The following is a 25021-nucleotide window of genomic DNA, read 5'->3' on the forward strand; positions in this document are numbered from 1 at the left end:
TAGACACTGGCACATAAGAGAATGCTGATCCAAAAGTGATGGAAGATTATCATCTGAACATCAAATATCAATGTACAAGATTGGAATTATAGGAAGGGTAGGAGGATTAGCCTCAATTTATCATTATACATAGCCTGAAAAGTGTCTTTTAACTAAATAATCTCTAGTATCTTTTTGGTCTCTGATCATTTTTCTCTTCTCAGAAAAATACAAATACATACCGAGCAGAATTAATTCTGTGGAGACTTCTGGTTGGTTAGGTATTTATTAGTTAAGTGTTTCTCTGTGGAAACTTATATTAATAGACAAATTTATAATACTAACATTCAGGGTTATCATCAAGAATTCACTATCTGAGACTCCACATTTATGATGATGAATAAAGAAACAAAAGTCATCAAAATAGAAAATATTAACAAATGAAAGGATCTCAAATAAAAATGTCTTCACTCAAGCATTCCTTCCTTTTAACAGGAGTTTTTAATTCCCACCAGTGTGTCAAAGTTTTTCAGGGAGAATCATAGCAAAGACACTGATAAATGACCTGATGGAGTTATACAAGTTAACTGGAGAGGAAAAAAAAAAAACTGACAGGATGAAGACAAGAAAAAAAAAACAGGAAAATACTGAAAAAGAAGTGACAAAACCTTTTGTATAATTTTAATGACCTTTTTATTGTGAAAGTCACTCATTGACCTAGCTTATAGTTTTACTGTAAAAATTGCCCCACCCTGCCAAAAGATAACACTTGATTCTTTTCTCTAAGAAACAGTACATAGTTGCTATTATAATCTAAATTGTGTTAACTATAAGATAAAGTAAACTTATTTTCATAATTTTAATTTCTTTTAACTTAAAACTCTCAATTTAACTTTTTATTTACTATAAAATTTTGGTTTCCCTTTTAAATAATAACCTAGGATAATAACAACTTCTTAAACTAAACAGCAGTCTACCTTAAAATGATGCTCAAAAAATGGTTTATGTAAATTCGTGGATACATATGAATTTAACAAGAAAAGAGGACATTATCATAATCTTTTAAAGCTAACAGAGGATAATATACACTCAAAAAATATTCCTTGATACCATCAGCATGAGAATACTTGATTGGCTTGAATGTGGGTCAGACCAGGTTCAGATCCCATTTCAGTTTAATATGTTTTTGCAGAATTATTTCATTACCTTCACAAAGATTTTTGAATACTGGATTTAGAAAAGTCAGTATAATATCAAAAGAATATATTCAGGATAACTAATAAAGGAAACCATGGGAGCTATATGACAATAAGGGCAATATTATCATGAAATGATATTTTTAATTATAATTAGCTTGACTAAAATTTAAGATGATAAACTGATACAGAATTAAGTGGTTTACATAGGGGTTGAATGGACATCTTCACCAACACTAGACTATCTATGTACACTTCACACTCCAAAAGGGTATGAACTGCACATGTTCCCTTGCTTTCCATTAAGCACGGTAATATTCTGGCAGGAGGAAAAGGGTAAAGACAGAAAAGATTGTGTTAGGTCTCCCAGGGAGAACTGGAAATAATAGGAAAGTGTGCCTAGGATAGGCCTGGAACTGAGAAGTTAGGAATAATTGGATACGTTTTCATATTCTATCACTGAAATATTTAGGAAGTATCCCTCCAGAAGTATGTACAGGCATGCCTACAAAGTGTCCAGGTGCAAGGTGGGTGAATGATGGGGCTGCATGCTTCTGATAGTAACTGATAATGGCCCAGCAGAGATGAGGGCAGAGTGGATTTGTGTTTTGTCAGCTCAGTGAAATAAGAGCTGATCAAATGTTTCCCATAATGTTTAAACTACCAATACAGTCCTGGGATGCCACAACTAGAAATAATCTCTCTTACCTCAAAATTATGCAAAGTGATTCAGGCACTGACTGCTTTCTACTCTTTTACTGCTTTTTATTTACATGTCTTAATTCTAATTGATCAGAAGCTTCTTGAAAGTATCCAGACCTGATTTACCTTCATAGATCTTACAGCACCTGGTTCAGTACTCAGTGAATTTTTTTATTTTTTGGCAACACCATCCAGCATGGTGCTGTTAGTTCTCTGACCAGGGATCAAACCCAAGGCCCCTACAGTGGAAGTGCAGTGTCTTAACCACTGGACCACCAAGGAAGTCCCCAGTGCTCAATGAATTTCAACAGATACACTACTGATTGCCAATCTGAAGGTACTCTAATGTGGGGTCAAATATATCACTTAATTGAAGCTAAGAATTGGTATTCTATAGGATAGAGGTTGTAAAGAATTGGGTATTTATTTTTTTTAAAGCAATGACATATGTGGCCTAGATTGCACTGCTTTTCAAAAATTTGATGACACATTATTTCTGGTGGTAACTGATGGTCGACAATGTGCCTTACAAGATGAATGCACAGTCAGAAGTTTTTATATGCAGGCAAAGGTTATGCTTTGATCTACTGTTGCAACCACTCTTTTTGGTAGAACACCATTTGTCTCTTGGCCACCTGTGGTTAGCCCAAAGCCACTGCTCAAAGAGCTCACTTCTAATGGTCTCCCAGTGGGTTGGCCTGGGGCTACTGCTTCCTATTAGACTACAGGTATATCATTTGAAGTAGGGCTTTTTAGGGTTTTGTTTTTAAAGAATAAGCTAAAAGTACTTTTTTTTTTTTGGCCTACTCTTTAAGGCTGCCAAGACAAGGCTAAAATTCCCAGCTGACGTGCATGTGCTCCACATAACCAGCACATCAGAGCTGGGTTACATCAAATACTACTGTCTCTACCCTAGGAATTGTTAGTGAGGCCCATTTGTTATTTAATGTTTGCTAAGTCTCTAAGGTAGGGGTGGTGAATGTTCACAAATACAGAGGCTGGTATCTGACAGTACACAGTCGCTGTGTGCTGATGAAGGTAGGCTATGAATGCTATTGTCGCACTTCCAACTAGATATGATCAGTTGATGCTATGGTGGGATCTCTCACTCTTGCAGCACTAGTTTTCAAATGGCAGGCTGTGACTCATTAATGGTGAAATCAAAATATCTGATGCCAAAATAGGTACTTGTATGAATTTATATGAGCAAGAAAGAACAGAAAATGAAGAACCTCACATTAATTAATAAAATAACCTTGTGAAACTTTTCCTTCAGTTATATATGTATGATATTATGTATGAGAACACTGTATTAGGAGGTAAAAAATATTTCTGCTTGGAGTCTCTGTCAAAAAAAACTGAAAAAAATGCTACCTGGATCTTCTTAGAGGCCATGTCTGTCTTTGGAGTCAGTTTTACTACTTGGCTGTATTTGTATGGCCAATAATAGTCTGGATTTAAAACCTAATGGCCTAATGAAATGCTTTATTTTTTCTCCTGTGCATTACTTTCACTGGGTACACTATTTTTGTTGTTGTTGTTGTTGTTAACTTTTATTTTAAACCTTCTTGCCCAGTATAGGGCAAATTTAATATTCCATTTGAAATGGTCTGTATGTGTGACCAAAGCCTCCAAGTATGGTATTTCTTCTTGAAAAGCTTTTCTTTTCCTAATGAGTTATTCTAAATATAAAACCATTCCCTCTGTACTGTCTACATACTACTTATCTTTGTATTTCTATCTGACTAGGAAGCAGAGATCACAGTAACCAATACCAAAGCCTTTAACACAGCACTCACTACTTGGATGAACCCAGAAGTATTTATTTCAAATAAGTTTTCTCATTTTAAACTGTTAGTATGTGGAAACAGTGTAAATAGCATGTCTTCTGTCCAGCATTTGAAGCAAGATTTCCAATGCTGTCTCTTTAAAACACAAAGTGAATTTTCTGATATCATGAGATTTGAAAATATTCACACAAGATGAACTAGATGTTTCAAAGCAAAGCATGATGATCAATAAGATATATTTATTATACTTTCTGATATTGAGACTCTAAAATCTAAGGAACAGAGTCTAATCAGCTAGATTTCATCTCTTCCATATTCAATTCACAAAAACCAAATACAGAAAGAAAAAAAAAATATATATATACCTTCACTGTCCTTGAATTTCTTGATTGCCACAATTTCATGCGTTTCCTGCAAAGGAAAAGAGGCAGAAGAAAAGTCATTCTCTGGTGTTTTTCAAACTGGGAATCCCAACTGTCTGGAGGTATATTCTGAAACAGAGTAGCAAGAACTTAGAGAATAAAAAATAAATCCTCCTTGTCCCCAGTCCCTCATTTCTCAGTTCCAAAATTATCTTTCTTACTACCCTGCAGGCATTGTCAGGGAAGGAAAAGGAGAATGGGAAGAGGCTAGGGGACCAAGGGCTGATCTGGCTGAACATGAATGAACCAGCAGCACCAATGTCTTGAGGCAATGCAAAAGCAGCAGGATGGATGACAATGGACAACGTCTATATTGCCCTCTGAAACCCAGGAAGTGAAGTCGCTCAGTTGTATCTGACTCTTAGCAACTCCATGGACTGCAGCCCACCAGGCTCCCCCGCCTCTGGGATTCTCCAGGCAAGAACACTGGAGTGGGTTGCCATTTCCTTCTTCAATGCCTGAAAGTGAAAAGTGAAAGTGAAGTTGCTCAGTTGTATCTGACTCTTAGCGACCCCATGGACTGCAGCCTACCAGGCTCCTCCGTCCACGGGATTTTCCAGGCAAGGGTACTGGAATGGGGTGCCATTGCCTTCTCCATCTGAAACCCAGGGACACATTTAATTGGGTTTCTCAGATCAGAGAAAAAAACTTCTATAATACTTGGTAGTTGCTGGTAGCAGAATACCTCTTCCAAGTCTCCTCCTTTCACTTATGTCTTCCTAACAAATCTATCTTCCTAATCTATCTAGTTATTCACCAGCTCCTCCCCATTGACACCCATTTCAAATTCAAAGTGGATAAATATTTGCCACCAAATATCAATCATTAACATCCCCCTGCCTTTATTTAGCCCTCCTGAATTAACAGAAGTAGTTGGTGAGAAGAACCCTACTTTCAACTGAAACATCACAAGTTCTTTTTTTTTGGTCTTTTTTGGCTGGAAGAGAAGAAAAAGGCTAGAAAGGAAATGGAAATGCTAAGCGTATAACTATGCTAAATAATTCATGTCTAATATTCTAGCCTATAAAAGGAATAAAAAAGCTTTTGGCAAAATAATATATAGATTCTTCAAAGTCAACATGTCATATAAAAAGGTCTGGGTAATTCAGGCCTGCTCTTTTCTACTCTAAGTAGGGATACTTTCAGATCTGTAAGAGCAAACCTTTTATAAAACTTTGTCCCTGCATCAAATCAAAAACAGACACAATATGAGGCAATAACCAGAAGGGTACAAAATTATTAACTTATCCAAAATACATGCTTTTCTCCTAGGTTCCTTATAAAGGCAAAGGGAATCATAAAAGTAGGGAGAAAAAAATAAATTTCAAAAAAGTGACCATTATGGTAAAAAACAAACCCTGAGCCATAACCATGTCTGTAAATCAAACCCTGTTTCTCACCTGCCAGTTGAAAACAGTAGAAAATACCAGCTTTCATATTTGTGTTACAGGGGGAAAATTATCTGAAAGTACTATAGGCTACTGAGGAAAAAGATTCTTATTAAGGTTATTGTGTTTTTGTTTTTTTACAGGAGAAACAGAATGTAGAGTACAGAGAGCTTTGGGGATACAATTTATTTGTATATCGGCAGACCTGATTTAAACTCAGTTGTCCAGGTACTTTTTGATACTGTAATGGTTTCATTATTGAGAAAGAAAAACTGCAAAGTCAAAAGTGATGTGGGGGATGATCACCTAGAATATTAACAGAGGTACCAGGTAACTCTGCTAGGTATGCTGCTCTCTCTTAATACACCAACATTGTTTTCTTACCCTGCTCCTTTTCAAATGGCTCCAGCTAGCAACCCACCTACAGCCTAAGGGAAAGTACAAAACCCTACGAGAAAACTGCTCACAGCACAAAGAAAGGGGCAGCAGGATGGCATCCAGGAAGAGAGGCCAACTGCCCACATTTCAACTGAGTGTAGCATTTCATCCTATAGTGCACACGTTTTTGTTGCGTCTTAAGTGTTAAAGCTTTGTTTGATTTTATAAAAGGTCTCGCTTAGTTCAAAACTGCCCACTGATATGACTACATATTTAAATTTATGACTGCCACCATCTTGAAGAAAGAAATTCATCAGATTTTCCCCCTGGTAATCTCATAAGTAGAATTTACAGTATAAAACAGTTGCCTGAGGGGGGGGGGGGTCAAATAAAATGAAATGTCTCTTCTTTTATTTATGCTTTCATCAATACCACAAAAATCCTCTTTCGCCTCAACACACACACACACACACACACACACACACACACACTCAATATGGGTTTTGTATTTACTTAAAGAACAAAGTCAAACAAATGGAAGTTTTCTACATAAAGTCAATTCAATGTATGGTGGAAAACACACACAATTAAGAGAAGATGCTGGAAAAATTTAACATTTTTATTCATACTACTTATAAAACTAATATGAACTCATATAGAAGAATATAAAGGGATATGAGTATAAAAAGAAATAAAAAACTATATAACCCTTCCTAATAATACTTAATAATATTTTCTTTCAGTAAATTTTTCTCAAACTGGAAGAACCTGAGCACACATATACTGTGTTGTATGTTGCTTTTAATTCACTTGATATTATACATGGAATATTCTGACCTGTCATTACTTGTTAAAACCATTATTTTTAATAGATGGTTATTTAACCAGTCTACCAATGAACATACTTCAACATCTGCATCTTCATTTCCATAAAGCAAATTCTGTAACTGATAATTCTATAACTGATAGGTCAAGGGGTATGAACTGATATATCCAAAAATATATTATTTTACAGTTCTTTTCAGCAGCATGAGAACCCACTCTACAACCACAGCCAACACTAAATACAATCATTAAAAAATCTTTAGGTACCAATGAGATCAGAGGTTTGTTTCTGAACTAATATTACCTGGAAATAAAAGAACTTAGAAAAGTTTTCTTCTAACAACCTCAAATATTGTTTCTACTCCTATATGTCTAAAGTTTCCATTAGAAACCTTGTAACTTTAAGGCTGAACTTTTCGTAATTGCTTTATGTGTTTCATTCACTATTGCATCCTAAGTGTCTAGAATGGCAGGCACATAGTAGGTTTCAATAAATATTTCATGAATGACTATTTCATGAGTGAATTAATCAAAACTGCCCTATTGGTTTTGTTCTTTTCTTTCTTTTGGGTTTCTCATCGGTCCTTATTTCGCCAACATCTGCACTTTTTGCCTCATGTCAGCTCATTGCCACGATAGAGGCCATATCTTCCTGGCTCTCCTTTAGGAGACAACTTCACCTGCTTGTTACCAAAAACATTATCTTCAGAACTATGTGTTGCTCTTAAATCTTCAGAGCAGTATTTTATCTATTCATGACTTTTCATAAGCCACAGCCTCACTCCCATTTATAACTCATCCTCACTAAGACAGGAAGAGATCCACCAGGCTTGGTGTCAGGCAGCAAAAAAGGTAGTTGGACTTTTTAGCAACCTGCATTTCAAAGGCAGATTGATGTACCTGAGCCCAATTTGAAACCTGGATTCTTAGTATACATTCTTTGTGTTGGGTTGGCTGGTCTGAGGCTGGGCCACTTGGGCAAAGTTCTCTGAATAAGCTGTTTGCTGAGCCCACACTTCCTAGCACATCCTACTCCTACTAATTCACCTTCACCACACCTTGTCATGGGGTCTGTGCATCCTAGGATACAAAATGCTGCTTCAAATCCATCTCTACCTCTTGCCCTTCTGTATTTGAGGCATTTTGTCTCAGAAAAGATCTGGCACTATACATGCTGATGTGGAAAAGACTGGCAATATAGGTGCTGATGATGATCCAAGTCTTTTCCTATTCCTTTTGGATACTTTGCCATATTCTGGTTCAGAAAATAGAATAGATAGAATGTATTTTTCAAACAATCTCCCTGGACTTTGCTAATGATCTTTGATGTTTAGTTTCTTAATTTACAGAACTTTTACAAGTTTATGGTTTTGTTTTTAAATATCTTCATGCCACCACCTTGAGATGTTACATATAACATAGATGTAGACAAAGAAAAAATATGTGAAAACTCTGAAGAACTGTGTTTTAAATTCAATCTATTCAAAAAAGCAAGGCATTGCCCCCACAACATCTGCAAGAGAATGTCACCAGCTGTAGTTAGTAAGATAGGCATAATCTGCTACTTGTTTCAACGTCTTTTTTGTTTAAACAAGGAGTTACTTAAGAGCTCATATTTTAAACAACAAACTAAGGATATCATAAAATATGTAAGTAAACACTAATGATCATTCCATGCCTCACCCTTAATTTTGTCTCAAAATTGAAATTATATTACTTTGGAATGCAGAAAGATAGAGGCTCCTGAATTGTACCACTATCTTCATGAGTAAACAAGCTAAATGAAGCCATTTAACATTTTTCAGAATAAATTTCCACAACTGGAAAAAAAGAGAATGAAAAATAAATTTTTAAAATAGTAACAAATTAAAAAAAATACCTCTAGCGCTTATATTTCTTCCTGTATTCTCATGATCTTCCACCCCATAAAAATCATGCATCCATCAGTGAACAACCATACTGAACACAGAAACTTGTAATCAAAACTCACTTCTGCTACTGACTGTCTAAAGCTCCTGAGTCATTGGTTTATTTCCAGAATCAATTGTCCCTTCTTAAGATGTTGGCAAAGTAACTGATTGGTATTAATGATCATAAATTTACTAAGTTATTTTAAATGCAGTTACATAACTTGATTTAATTATGCTTTGGAACAGTAAATTCTCTAAACCAATCATACAGTTATAAGGAAGTAGCAGGAGTCATCTTTTTAAATGTTTTGCTCTAGTTTAAAATATCCAACATGCATTATGAAACAGAACAGAAAAAAATAATGATTTTATTTTACTCTACTATTCATGGATTAAACCATTCCAAAGGTTATACTCTAAAATTCATTCTCTATTCTCTGAGGAAGCCCTTCCTTGGGAGAAATTACAACTTGACAAGTATTTTAAAATATTTCACTCTGTATTTGGTATGCAAAGACCACACTAAGTGCTTTCAAACACTGATGTGATCCTTCAGCAGAAGCAAAATCCTATAAACATAAATATTATCACCTTATAGATAGATATGGTAACTTTAAAAAGTCAGCTTTATTTTACTATTCTTAAGAACTTTTGTGCCAAGCCCTGTGTTTCCCATGTATTAACTCATTTAATTTTCAAATTAAATCAAGATTCTCTGAAGAGAATCTTACCAACATGTTCATTGTACAGATAAAAATGTACTGAATTTTATGAGGTGCCATAATTTGCCCCAAGATCATACAACTAAGAAGTAATAAGGCTAAAATTTTAAACCTAGGAAGATTGATTCTGGAGGCCATTTCTCATCTATGGCAATGCTATTTGCCACTGCAAGTCATATATATAAATTCTATTGTTGAAAAGAATATGTTCTGAAACATACACACACATGCTCTCTCTCACACTTCTAGGGAGGTATGCTTATTTCTCTTCTGTATTTTCTCAAAATGCTAGCATCAACAAAACTTTTCAAATAGTTGTCTAAAGTCTGTTCTAATATTTATAGATCTAAAAGTATGTGCAAATATTTCATATATTTCCATCTTTATCTATATTCAGACTTTTATTTAACAGAATCTTAACTTAGACAAATTATTTAAGTTACTTTCACATTATGAGCAAAATTATAAAATGGCAGTAAATTCATGCACAGGATACATTCCATGGCAAGTAGATACAATGGAGCATTTAACAGAAATACAAAACATTATCCAGGATATGCAATGATAAAAATCAGACTGTTCTCCAAGGAATCCCTCAGAGATCTTTGCTTGACTTGTATTTATTATTAATACGTATAAACTACCATAGTCTGCCAATACTAAAAGTTAGATTAACTACTAAATTTAAGTATTTCAGACGTAATCAAGAAAGATTAATACTCAGGTGTGTATTTTAGTCAGCTAAGAACTGTTCGTTGGGCCCCAACTTTATGTGAGGTTTTTTTTAATGTGGCATCCTAAGTTTAACATGAGTGAGTAAGTGAAGCATCTCATTTGTACAAACGCTTACATCCTAGTGTGTAATAATGCATGACAGTAAGTAAAAATTTTTGACAAAAGAAGTACAGTGAATGTTATATGATATGCCACAGAAGTTTAAAATGGTTGATCATGTAAATATAAAGAAAAAATGTATTCTCCTTTTGAGATTTAAGTTTATAATATGTTGGTTTAATTTGCTTTGCTCTCTTTCTGAAATGTGAAATATCATAAATCTTTGTTCATGCCCATTCCTTCTCTCCCCAGAGGTAACTGCCATCCTAAAGTTGGTATGTACCATTCCCAGACACATTTTTATTACTACCAATGAATTCATCCATAAGCAAATTTACCTATTTTGTACATTAAAAATCATAACTGGCATGTTATTTTACACACCCTTTTGTAACAGTTCTTTTTTTAAGTACAACATGGTATAGTTGAGATTTAAACATAAATCTAGCCACCTGGGGATAATTGTGCCCCAAGGGGACATCTGGCAATGTCTGGAGACACTTCTGGTTGTCACAACAGGGTAGGGGATTGTCCTTGTTGTTCAGTTGCTACATTGTGTCTGATTCTTTGCAACCCCATGGGCTGCAGCATACACTTCCTATTAGCATCTAGCGGTTAAAAGCTACAGATTCTGCTAAACACCCTACAATGCACAGGACAGTCTCCACCACAAAGAATTACCTGGCCCCAAACGTCAAAAGTACTGATGTTGAGAAACCTTGCTTTAGTTTTATTCATTGTAATGGTTTTGTGATAGTCCACTATAAGCATTTCCCTTAAAAAAGAGCCTGACTACTTGCTGAGATCTGGTAAATCTTTGAAAAAGACTAATACACTGTGAAAAGAAATTTTAGTTGAAAATGGGATGATTAAAAGATTAATTCTTCAAAAATTATTAAAGCTATTAATCAAGGTACTAAAATGTCTACATTCATTTCATTTTCATAAAACAACAATTACTTTTATAATAACTTTTGCAATATGGTTCCATTAAACATCATATAGTGAACTATCAAAAGATAAATAAAAACATTATTTTTTGTTGCTAAGAACTCTTACATTTTAAAAAGCATTACAAGGAAAACTCCCATGCTCAGGCTCTAAAAAGAGGAGAGTCTTATGAAGATATGAATACATCATCAAGAACATGAGAAAGCATGCAGCCAAGAAAGGAAGATGTGGGAAGTGGGATCTTACAAAGAAAAAGTCTTCTATAAAACAACTGCCTTCAAGTCAAGTCAGTAATAAAATTCCTACATAACAAAATCTATTATCTCATTTGTTTCCAATAAAACATCAAATCCCTTCTACCCGCTATGGGCTGGGGGTATTTTATTTATGCCCCCTATAAATCTTTATTGAGATGTAAAATGAGAATAAATGCATGTAAGACATTTAGACAGCATGCCTAGCCATGCCCTCATCTTCCCTCGGAACCTGGCCCCGCCTCCTGCTCCATGTCCCAGTGAACCCTAGCCAGAAATTAAGGCCCACTCTTTCCATCTCCCTTGTCTGCAATCCCCAGTGCATCCAGGTCATCACCAAGTCCTGCTGATTTTTGTTTCCTAAATCTTTTTCAAATTGGTCCACTGTTCTTCTCTTCTTCTCTACCTGAACACTCCCATCCTAGTTGGAGCCTTTGGAATTCCCACCCAGGGTACTGCCTAACTTCCTAACATTTTTAATATGTCTGCCACTCAACAACAGGCTCTTCATTTGCAAAGGAAAATCTGATTAACTGCCCTTAAAAGACTCTTCCCAAACTCCTGTGCCCTAAGGACCACATCAAAGCTCTTTTACCTGGTCAGCAGGGAATGGTCCCCAACCTCTTCTTCTTTGGTCTCCCTTTCTTGCTGAGCCCTCGCCATCCTTACCACAATCTCTCCTGCTATTGAGGCTGTTCCCTTTCCTCCTAAAACCTTGGCCCTCCCTGTGCCTTTCAACCCTATCCCTTAGGCCTTAGCTCAATTATCACTTCCTTAAGGAAGTCTTCCTATAGCCCCGTGACTACATCTGAAGCCCCAAATGCTCTCTGAGTAGACACCTCTCCTTCGTAACTTGTATTAAAGTGACACCTTCACATATTTATCTGATTCTACCACAGGACTGCAAGTGTGTAGGTGACAAATAAATGTATGACTGGTCTAAAAGTATGCTGAGCAAGAGAGAAAGATCCAGTGCAAATGTCGTACTGCATAATGTATTTAAACCTCACATCTTGCTGGCCCATGTCATCCATCTATTTGGACATCATTTACTAATTTCACTACAGCTTAACAGAGAAGAACACCTTTTCCTACCATAATTATAAAAAGAATAAAAGATATTCCTTGATATACAAGGAACTCAAGCAACAAACCTAAAAACAAAGAATACAAATATACATGTTTATGCTTTTTAAGGACAGTGTATCCCTGGGAGACTTTTTAAGATATATCTGTTTCCTTCTTTCTTCAGAAAGTTTTTAAAAATGAGGATAATGAAAGAACATAGAGCCTTCAAAATTTTATCTGGCTCTGTCCAGAAGTCCTTCAGCAGGCAAGAACTGAAACAAGCTCTTTAAGTTCAGAATTATACTGTCTTGATTAAAAATCTCTTTTGCTATTTGGCTACTCTGGCCTCCTACAGATCTTGAAAAGGCACTGCAAAACCAATATCACTTTCTTTTGTTAAAAAAATTCTTCCACAGCATTGCTATAAAATTACTGCAGTTACTAGGTTGCCAATATTTATCAAGTTACATCAGAAGGTTTACTAAATTAAAATGTTATTATTTATTGATTCATTTATCCACCTGCAACAAGGATTGCTATCCTTCACCATCACCTCTATTCCATTTTGTGACTAAACTAGTAAGCTTTCCTCTAGCCCGGCAAAATATAATATGGAAACAGATATGTCACATAATTACTAATATCTAACATGTGTATTGTGAGATACTCTGAGTGAAGGAAATTATCACAGACCCAGAACTAGCTAATATACCACTCACAGTCGTATATAGTAACAAGGTCCCCAAATCCTCAGGGCACATGTGCTACAAATGCTGCCAGTCATTCTATATTAGTGGAGTTCCAGGAAATGAAGGAAGAGGGGTAAAGCCTGGGCCGATGTGGAACAGAGAAGAGAAGAGTCTCTCGAGGTGAGATATAGCAACATGAGGTTAGTGGGAAGAGAAAATGGTGAGGCTCTCTTGAAAAGGTAAGCCACATTCTTAAGGAGAACACTAGAATTCCCACAGTCAAGTCCTGAACTGTTTTTACTTGAACATTACAAGTGAACGTACCAGTAAGGCTATGAGACTTGGAGCCACCTAGATGGCTGAGGTTTGAATGTCTCAAATATAAGAATAAAAAACAAAAACCTAGGACCATTTAGCTGATAAATGTAAACAAGCCCACATACCTAGAAAGCCTTTATAAATACTTCTAATATGGTCCAGTATAAGTGTTAGTGGATCAATATCAACCTGAAAGCACACTGGTTGATAATGTCTAAGGATGTAACCATGAGGAACTGAGGAAACTAGTTCACACGGAATTGTACACTTAAAATAGCTACCTCTTCCTGTATATAGGGTACATTCTTTATATGTAAATTTTACCTCAATAGAGTTGATTTTAAATGCATCATTTAAAAATAATTCACCTCATAGTTATAGACTAATATAAATTGACTGCCCTACTTATTATGATAGATTAGGTAATTAATAAAATGTTATCAAGATGAAAAATGAGGCACCCACAGAACAATTTTCACTAATCCCTCTAGCACAGCAAACAGCAACTCTCTTCACTAGAAAGGGATAAGTAAACTTTCAAACAATTTAGCTCCCTATTTATAGATTATGCAAAATCTGAGATGTACTTGATTTCATACAGCCCACACTTACAGACATTATATACAGATGCTCTCAAACCACCTTGGCTACACCAAACTCAGACTTGGTATTGTCAGCAAATGAATGGAAATTTCAAAAAGTACACTGTAATGATGCTTGCCAGACAGCATTTCAGTTTAGAAATATTAACCATCATGTACATACTGTAGTTACTGTACAATTGTGTTACATTTTATTTCATTTTGTGCTCATTTTATAACAATGATTAGATAATGAGAAAATGAAAATTCTACTTCTAGTGATCAAATAATCAAAAATAGCATTAATTAGGTATGCCAAATGTAGGCAATCTACAACCTCAATCAGACAATCACTGGATTTAAGCTGTGTTCAATAGTGGGCAAAATTTAAATTTAAATGACAAAAATAAATCCTCTAAGACTAAATCTAAGATGTGCCAAGAAAACGTGGCTCTTCAATTTTCTACAACTGATTTAATCTTGCTTTTCAAGCTCTGACCTTGACTTTAACTTGCATTTTATAGTAGCTCAGTCCTTTTTGATTTATAGTTGTTGTTGGTTTAGTCGCTAAGTCATGTCCTACTCTTTGTGACCCCACGGACTGCAGTATGCCAGGCTTCCCTGTCCTTCACTATCTCCCAGAGTTTGCTCAAACTCACAACCATTGAGTTGGTGATGTCATCCAACCATCTCATCCTCTGTCACCCCCTTCTCCTCCTGCCCTTAATCTTTCTCAGCATCACAGTATTTTCCAATGAGTCAGCTCTTCCCATCAGGTGGCCAAGTACTAGAGCTTCAGCTTCAGCATCAGTCCTTCCAAAGAATATTCAGGGTTGATCTCCTTTAGGATGGACTGGTTTGATCTCCTTGCTGTCCAAGGGACTCTCAAGAGTTCTCTCCAGGACAATTCAAAAGCATCAGTTCTTCAGTGCTCAGCCTTCTTGTTAGTCTGTCTCTCACATCCATACCTGACTAAAGGAAAAACCACAGCTTTGACTATATGGACCTTTGTCAGCAAAGTAACGTCTCTGCTTTTTAATACACTGTCTAGGTTTGTCATAGCTTTCCTTCCAAGGAGCAAGCATCTTTTAATTTCATGGCTGCAATCACTGTCCGCAGGAATTATGGAGCACAAGAAAATACAATCTGTCATTGTTTCTACTTTTTCCCCTGCTGTTTGCCATGAAGTGATAGGACCAGATGCCATGATCTTCGTTTTTTATGTTGAGTTTTAAGCCAGCTTTTTCACTCTCCTCTTTCACTTTTATCAAGAGGCTCTTTAGTTCATCTTCACTTTCTGCCATAAGGGTGGTGTCATCTGCATATCTGAAGTTATTGATGTTTCTCCCGGCAATCCTGATTCCAGCTTGTGCTTCATCCAGCTCGGCATGTCACATGATGTACTCTGCATATAAGTTAAATAAGCAAGGTGACAATATACAGCCTTGACGTACTCCTTTCCCAATTTGGAACCAGTTCATTGTTCTACGTCTGGTTCTAACTGTTGCTTCTTGACCTGAATACAGGTTTCTCAGGGAACAGGTAAGGTGGGTCATAGTTTTCTTCAGGTAAACACTCAGTTTCTCTGTTCAGATTTTCTCCCTGCTTCTACGAAGATGGCAGCTGGGTATATGGACGTGGACGGGGTTTTGTAACTTGACTGTGGTAAAGGAAAGACTCACAGATACACATGTACTGGCCCTTGTGCTGTCCCCTGGGGCTCTATGGTCCCCAAGACAAGGTTCCTTATATGTCTGGACCCCATACACTGGCCAGACGCTAATGCTGGACCCCATGCAGGCTGTGGGCTCAGGGATGTGCTCTTGGCTTAGAGCCCAGGGGTCTGGCCTGGTTGGTTGTCTCTTTCTCAGCTTTAATAGGTAAAGCCGTCTATACTCTGCAATCTCATGTGTGACTGCTACCTGGCCAACAACTAGAGTGCTGATATCAGCCTGCCCCTCAACACTGCATCCCCACTGACAGGTTTGCTAACTCTCAATCTAGTTACCTGGGGTGGGTGATACCCTTGGGATTCCTCAGAAGACACTCACAAGCTGAGGAGGCCCAGGCATCCTCTCTCCACCTAACCACATCATGCCACAATTTACTCTGCTGTCACTGCTTCTATTGTGTTGAGGCAATCTTGCAAGGCAGTTTCCTCCCTGAGTTTCAAGAGGGAAATGGGGGCATAAGCATCCTTCACTTTTGGCTTCACCTGCAACTCAGTGTCCCCCAAACCCAGAATTCCAGACCCCCATGGTAGTGGGAAGGGCTTCCTTGATATCTCAGTTGGTAAAGAATCTGCCCGCAATGCAGGAGACCTGGGTTCGGTCCGTGGGTTGGGAAGATCCTCTGGAGAAGGGAAAGGCTACCCACTCCAGTATTCTGGCCTGGAGAATTCCATGGGCTGTACAGTCCATGGGGTCACAAAGAGTCGGACCGGACTGAGTAACTTTCACTTTTATGCTGGTGGGAGGAGTGTGGGGAAGAGAATGTCAGGACTTGCCTGCCTTAACTTTGCTCTTCAATCCACATTTCTTTGGCACCTGGAAGGGCTGTCTTTTGTTTCCCTTTTAAGTCTCAAAGGAATATCCCCTCTGAAGAGGCTTTTACCCTACTCTCTTATCTGGAACCATGATAAGAAAAGATTAGGAGAGAAAAACCAATTTATTGACCAAAGATACATCACCAGCTACTCCAGAAAGATTATCTCCGTTAAATACATAAACATTCAGCTATAATGATAGAAAAATAACCAAAGAAAGGTTTAAAGTTAAAATGGACTAATGATCAACATACAAATATACGATCCAAATGAAGGCAAACAGCTTGCTATAGATTCCTTGACTGAGAGAAGAACTGACTGTGCCTAACTTCCTCATGGCCAATTTTCCCAGTAAATTATGTAGATGCCATTGAAGTCAACATACTTAAATTTTTTAGATACTGGTGGGTAAACAAGATACAGGGAGTTTCCAAGGAAGTGATGTTATAGCTGCTATTTAAATGACAAGACGCCAACTCTGTATTTCTAGTTAATTCTTTCTTTCCTCCTTCAAAACCCTCCTTTGGGAAGCACTGCATGATCCCCCAGCTTATTCTGGGTGCTCCTCTCCTAAGGTCCTTAGCACACTAACCACATCTCCTACCAAGCTCTTACCACAACTACCCTGGAATCTTTGGTTTGCAACTCTGCCTCAAGGCCTACCTCAAATTACAGTTAATAAGATCCATGAGTGTAGGCACTACAAATAACTCTCGCCCCTAAGACCTAGCAGAAAGGCGTACAAATAGCTCAGCACAGTGAATTAAGCAGTTCAACTGCTCTAAGTACTTCTTAAGAATCTTACAGGGACCAAGAAGAAATAAGGCAATAGACACACAGGGCATAGAAATGGAATATGTAAATTTCATCACAACTAAAAACATCACAGAAAATAAAGGCTGAAATATTATTTCTCTTAAACAAACCAATCCCCTGAGTTTTGAAATAAATTGTTTTTGGACATTTTCATTCTCTGTTGGTCCTGCTGCTGCTGCTGCTAAGTCGCTTCAGTTGTGTCCCGATTCTGTGGGACCCCACAGATGGCAGCCCACCAGGCTCCCCTGTCCCTGGGATTCTCCAGGCAAGAACACTGGAGTGGGTTGCCATTTCTTTCTCCAATGCATGAAAGTGAAAAGTGAAAGTGAAGTCGCTCAGTCGTGTCCGACTCTTAGCGACCCCATGGACTGCAGCCTACCAGGCTCCTCCCATGGGATTTTCCAGGTAAGAGTACTGGAGTGGGTTGCCATTACCTTCTCCCCTGTTGGTCCTAGAACTCCTCAAGGGCAGAGAACACATCCCAATCATTATGCTGTCATGAGTTTTGCCCCTTCCAGAATGCGGGTTGTCTACAATCACTAATCATGTCCTTCTTGTTGTTTATTCCAGACATCCAGCAGGACTCACTACAGCAGGTGTTTTAACAGATGTCGGCTTAATAAATTAAATTTAAAGTTTCAAAGCTCTCTCCTGTGGTTCCTCTTGAGCCAGAACTAACAAAGAATCTTTATATATCAACAAAGAATGTATTTAAACAGCATGGATGATAAATCAATACAATTTTGAAAAAGGTATCTGAATAAATAAATATAAATCGCATAGTGATTCAGATAAATCACATAGTGAGAAAGTGCCTGTAGAAATCTCAAAACCAATGATATCAAAAAACAGAAATTAATGGATCACCTCAAGAGAAATTATGTATTATTCTCTAACAAAACATGGCAGAAATTTTATATTTTATACTATCAGGTACATAGAATATACATGTAAATAAACTTGTTTCTACATTTTAAATGAATGGAACAATTTATATATTTTCACTAAAAAATCAAGTTAAAGGACAAATCTTTTCTGAACAAAGGAACTTGGCTACATTATAACAGCTTTATAATAAGCCCTTAAAGTAGAATTTAAATCTAAGGGCATGTGTAATATTTATATAATGATTTATGAATCACATCCTTCTAGTTATACTACTACGTGTATTTTTGTTCAAAAAGGCACTTCTAAAGTAATAGAAAATGTTACCACCATATAATGAAATGTGATAAACAGATATATATTATAAAAAATAATTTGGTTAAATTTTCTCTTGAGCCCTAAACTACCAAACAGAAAGGCAGAAATTTCTAACAAACTCATCATTTCCTACTTTCAGAAACAAATAAAAAATCTGATGACTATACTCCAATTTAAAACATAAGCTATGTACAGGCTATTTTTTATACTCCAGTTGCCAGATCTATCTATATGGTTTCATAAGAAAGAAAACAAAAAGTGTTTCTAACTAGAAATGCTGTTTAATTACATTTAATTCTGTGATTAACTTTCAAAAGCCCAGAAGCACTTCTTTCAGACACAATCTTGATTTCAAACAAATAATAACAAACCAAAGTGAAAGTCAAAAGATGTCATACATCAAGAAGTGTGAGAACTTCAGATTCAGAGCCACACTGCCTGGATTTGAATTCTAGCTCCACCAGCTACTAGCCGAGTGACTTTTTGGGCCAGTTTGTTAACTTCTTGGTACCTTGATTTCCTTTGTTGCAATCTGGGTCTAATGATATCACTAACTCTTGAGACTGCTATTAGGATTAAATGAGAAGATACAAAGAAAATGCTCAGTACAGCACATAAGCTAAATGTTATTACGATTATTACCATCATCAAGTTCAAAACACTACTTCTCAGTTCAGTTCAGTTGCTCAGTCATGTCCAACTCTTTGTGACCCCACAGACTGCAGCGCACCATGCTTCCCTGTCCATCACCCACTCCTGGAGCTTGCTCAACTCTACTTCTGGGCATTCTCAAATCACCAAAGCAAGTTTCCAGAGGAAAGTCGAGAGCAAGTAATTTGTCCTCAAGGGGCTTCTCCCAACCCTGGAGAGAACTAACAGACCTTACTATATAAAGCCCAGACTCACAGTTGAACTGAACTTCCCATCCAACAGGTTAAAGAGAGGTGACATTCCTCCGGATTTTGGGGCTGTAGCTTCCACATGAGACAGAAGCATGTCCAGGACTTAGAACAGTGATGGTGTTTGGAGAGACCCCTGCCTGGAGAGGTGGGGTCAGGGAAACAATGCCCACTGGAGGGCAGCTCCTGGCAAAATGTCTAATGGTAACCTGAGTAACAAGCAACAGTAACCATGGTAACAACAAAGCACTAAGGACAACGCAGCTTTCCCCACTTGCCTGGTATGTCATAAACCAAAGGAGGCTTGTATTAGTCCACAGGAAGCAAAGGAGTGCTAGTAATACCAACAAGCCAGGTGGTGACTTAGATTTAGTTTTATTTCTAAAACAATTATATTTCTACCTGAGTGCTATGGAGCAAATTAAAATCTATTTCACAGGACTTTGAACTGCAAAAAACTGAGATCTCTGAAGGTAAAGACTAAGTCTCAATCACAGTGCCTGATACATGGTATATTTGAAGAATGAACTGATGTTCATTATCATAAAATAGGCGTTTACAGAATTTCCACACACACACATGGAAACTTCTAGTTGGTCACGACGGGGTAGCCTCATTTCTCCCAGGTGCCTCCTCTTTAAACTAAAGACCCCCGTACATAATACACAAAGATAGAAGACAGGATGGAAAGAAGGAGGACGAGTGCCTGGAGACTTGGGGACCTAAGGAACACCTCAGCACTCAGTCTCCTGGGATTCCTCACTGTTTCCCATGTATTCTCACCAGGGTGCCAGAGAAGCCTGTGACCTGGAACCCACAAGAGTCAAATATAAAAAAGTGCCAAGAATAGCCCGTTCCCGCCGCTAAAAGATCAATAAAAGGATGAGCTAACAATGGAAAATCCTTCAGGCAATACTCACCCTGCTCAAGCAAACATGAAAGGAACAACTGCACCACTATGCCACTGGGGTTTCAGTGGGGCTAAGGGGATAGACACTCTTACACACACACATGAGAAAGCAGGGACCTAATCTTCCACCCCCAGCCTGGCAGAAGCAGGGAGTGCTCCATTCACCCCTCTGTGGTGCTGGTGGGTCCAGTCCCCAAGCTGATCTTCTCTCTTCCCCTAGGCAGACGCAGACGACAATACTCTGGTGCCACTGCCAGGGTAGTGTCTTCAGGATGAAGCTGAGATAATAAGGCGAGGTGAATTAGTGGTCCACTTTTGCTGGGAGTCCCTGGTGGCTCAAAGGGTAAAACGTCTGCCTGCAATCCAGGAGACCCGGCTTTAACCCTTGGGTCTAGAAGATCCCCTGGAGAAGGAAATGGCAACCCATTCCAGTACTCTTGCCTAGAAAACTCCATGGATGGAGGAGCCTGGTGGGCTACAGTCCATGGGGTCGCAAAGAGTCGGACACAACTGAGCGACTTCACTTTCACTTTCTTTGCTGGGAAGGTCTTGGCAGGGCCAAGTGAGGAGCTGAATATCTGCTCCATCCACCTGCAAGGAGGCAGTGGGAATAAAAGCAAGATTTCTGTAGAGGTGGGGTCAGGGAGGCCTAAGGAAAAACTGAACATACACCTCCAACCCTCACACTATACTGCTACAGGAAGGCTACCTGCCCAACAAAAGAAATCAAAAAGGATCCAGACCTCATACAAATTGACCAGGATAGAATCAAAATTCACTCATCATACCAAGGACCTTTAGAGTCACAATTTGAATGAGAAGACAAGAGACTTACACCAAGATGAAATAAATGTTGGAATTATCTGACAAGGATTTTAAAGCAACTCCAATAAAACTACTTCAACAAGCAACCCTAAAATGCCTGTGACACAGACAAGAAATAGCCCCAACCAAAGCCCGCTCTCTCTCGAGCTAAAAGGCCAGTGAAGGACCAGCCTACCAAGATGGAAAACTTTTAAACAATAACCACTCTACTCCAGCCAGACTTAACAGTGAAAATTGTGACTCTATTCATACCAGCAAAGGCAGAGTGGGAAGCAGGCCCAATCCCCTGCCAGGGTAGTGCGAGTGGAGGCCACGTGGGGAGCAGTGACAAGGCACACCTGCCTCTCCTGCCCCTCCTAGCCAGGATGGTCAACAGTTAGCATATGCAAGTAAGTGCACGCACCCCATGTGCAGTGAGGTCAAATAATACTAAAACGTTGGACTTCGGAGCAGAGAACGGTTTTACTGCAGGGCCATGCATGGAGATGGGTGGGTCATGCCTTAAAAACCCTGAATTCCCGGAAAGCTTTCAGCAGAGCCCTTTTCTAGGAAAGCTGAGGGAGGGGCAAACATCTTGGTGAAAATGTGTGTGTGTGTGTAGTCGCTCAGTCGTGTCCGACTCTTTGCGACCCCATGGACTATAGCCCACCAGGCTCCTTTGTCCACAGAGTTCTCCAAAGAATACTGGAGTGGGTAGCCATTCCCTTCTCCAGGGGATCTTCTCAACCCAGGGATCGAATCCGGGTCTCCGGGACTGCAAGCAGATTCTTTAAGGTCTGAGCCACCAGGGAAGGCCCTTAATGAAAACATATTATATCAAAATATGTGGGATGTAGCTAAAGCAATGCTAAGAGAGAAATGTATAGCACTAACTGTGTATTTTAGAGACGAAAGGTCTCAAATAAATAACCTAAATTCTTACCTCAACACTAGAAAAAGAAACCCAAAGCAAGACGGAAGGAAATAATAAAGATAAAATCAGAAATCAATGACGTTTCAAGTAAGAAAACGATTGAGGGAAAAAATCAATGAAGTAAAATCTGTTTCCCCCCGAAATTGGTAAAGTTGATTAACCTCTACCAAGATTGATAGATTTTTAAAAAGATAGAAGACAAAAATTATCAATATCAGGAATGAAACAGGGGAGATGTCTATAATTCTATAGCCATTAAAAGGATAGTAAGAAGTACCACAAACTTCATACTCATAAATTTGGCAACTTAGAAAAAAAAATGGGCCAATTCCTTGAAAATCACAAGCTACCAAAGCTTAACCAAGATGAAATAAACAACAGTCAGATAATTATTAAATACAGTGAATTTGTAATTTTAGAGTTTCCAATAAATCTTCAGGCTCTGATGGGTTCACTGAAGAATTCTACCAAACATTTAAAGTCAAATCAGCATTGATTTTATATAACCTCTTCCAGAAATTAGAAGAGGAAGAAACACTTCCCAACTCATTTTATAAAGTTACTGCTATGTGGATACCAAAACCTGACAACACAAAAAACAAAAACTACTAACTGATACAGCTCATGAACTCAAAACATTAGCAAATCAAATCCAGCAATATATGGAAAGAAATATGCGCCATGACCAAGCTGGATTTATTCCAGATATTCAAGACTGATTTGACATTTGAAAATAATATCACCAGGGTAAAGAACAAAAATCATATAATAGAAGAATCTGACAAAATCCAGCATCCATTCATGACTTAAAAAAAAAAAAAAAGAAACTCTGGCAAGCTAAGAATAGAAGGTAATTTCCTTAACTTGATAAACATCATCCACAAAACTCTACAGCTAACATATTTAATGGTGAAAGACAATGCTTTTTCCCTAAGATCGCAAAAAAGACAAGAATGTCTGCTCTAATACTGCAACTTAACACAGTATTATAAGTTCTAATCAGAGTAATAAGCCACGAAAAAGAAATAAAAAGCAAACAGAGTGTAAACAAAGGAATGAAATGGACACTACTTACATATGACATATAAAATATGTCTACATATAAAATCCCAAGGAATCCACCAAAAAACTAGAACTATGAGTTTCGCGAGATTGTAGAATATAAGATAAACTAATCACATTTCTATATACAAACTACAAAAATGTGGAGACAGAAATTAGAAGCAACATAAGATTTACAATTGCTCCAAGGAAATAAAATATAAACCTAACAAAATATCTATAGGATCTGTATCCTGAAAATTATAAAATGTTAATGAAAAAATTGAAGAGAACCTAAATAGAGAAACACACTGTACTCGTGTATTATAAGACTCAACAAGATGCCAATCCTTCCCAAATGGATATATAAATTTAAAGTAATTCCTATCAAAATGCCAGCAAGTGTTCTATAGATATAGGAAAGCTTATTCTAAACTGAAAGGCACATGACCTGGAATAGCTAAAGAAATTTTGAAAAAGCAGAATAAGGTGGGAGGAATCACTATACCTGACAGTGAGGCTTGCTACAGAGCCACGTAACAGTAGTCAAGACGGCATGACACTGGCAGAAGGATAAACACTCAATCAATGGGACAGCTCAGAGAACCCAGAAATAGAGCCACACAAATATGCTCAACTGATTTTTGCCTGCAAAAGAAATTCAGTGGAGGAAGGAGAGACTGTTCAACAAGTAGTGCTAGAGCAACTGGTCATCCAGAGGCAAAACAAACAAAAAGCCTCAACCTACATCTCAAGCAACCTATGCTGATGTATAGCAAAATCAATACAATATTGTAAAGTAATTAACCTCCAATTAAAATAAATAAATTTATATTAAAAAATTAACTCAAAACAGATCATGGACTTAAATGTAAAATGCAAATTTATAAAATGTTAGAAGCAAACAAAGGAGAAAATCTTTAGGATGAATGACTAGACAAAGAGTTTTTAGACTTACCACCAAAAATACAATCTATAAAAGGAAAAATAATTAAATTACTGCATCAAAATTAAAACATTCTGCTCTGTGAAAGATCTGATTAAGCAATGAAAAGACAAGCTACAAGCTGGGAAAAAAATATTTTCAAACATATCCAACATGGATTTTAATCAAGAATATATATATATATTTCAAAAACTCCTTAAATACAACAGTAATAAAGCATTCAACTAGAAAATGGATGAATGGCACAGATATTTCACTGAAGAGAATATGGAGATCAGTCCTGGGTGTTCATTGGAGGGACTGATGTTGAAGCTGAAACTCCAATACTTTGGCCACCTGATGCGGAGAGCTGACTCATTTGGAAAGACCCTGATGCTGGGAAAGATTGAGGGCAGGAGGGGAAGGGGATGACAGAGGATGAGATGGTTGGATGGCATCACTGATACAATGGACATGGGTTTGGGTGGACTCCGTGAGTTGGTGATGGACAGGGAGGCCTGGCGTACTGCAGTTCATGGGGTCGCAAAGAGTCGGACACGACTGAGCGACTGAACTGAACTGAATATATAGAGATGTCAAACAAGCATATGAAAAGATGTTCAACATCATTAGCCATTACAGAAATGCAAATTTAAACTACAATGATGTCACCTATATATCTATTAGAATGGCTAAATAAAAAATAGTAATAATACCAAAGGTTGGTGAGCACATGGAGAATGAGATCAGTCATACATTGCTGTTGGGAAGAGACACACTGGAAAAAAAAGAGTACACCAGTAGTTTCTCACAAAACTATACACTCATTTAGCATGTAACTCAGCAATTATACTTTCCAGCATTTATTCCAGGGAAATGAAAGCTCATGTTCACAAAAAACCTGTACATGACTCTTCATAGCAGTTTTATTTGTGAT

At 37.6% G+C, this 25021-nt stretch overlaps 1 protein-coding gene across 1 annotated transcript in view; it reads right to left on the reverse strand.

The window, feature by feature from the left end:
• CDKL5 (cyclin dependent kinase like 5) overlaps window positions 1-25021 on the reverse strand; it is a 107563-nt gene that overhangs the window by 58659 nt on the left and 23883 nt on the right. Inside the window, exon 3 of the mRNA XM_052663614.1 lies at window positions 4033-4078. Within this exon, the coding sequence (XP_052519574.1) occupies window positions 4033-4078 (46 nt within the window). The remainder of the gene's footprint in view (window positions 1-4032; window positions 4079-25021) is intronic.

Source organism: Budorcas taxicolor, chromosome X, assembly GCF_023091745.1.
Source record: "Budorcas taxicolor isolate Tak-1 chromosome X, Takin1.1, whole genome shotgun sequence".
In the NCBI taxonomy this organism is placed as follows: domain Eukaryota; kingdom Metazoa; phylum Chordata; class Mammalia; order Artiodactyla; family Bovidae; genus Budorcas; species Budorcas taxicolor.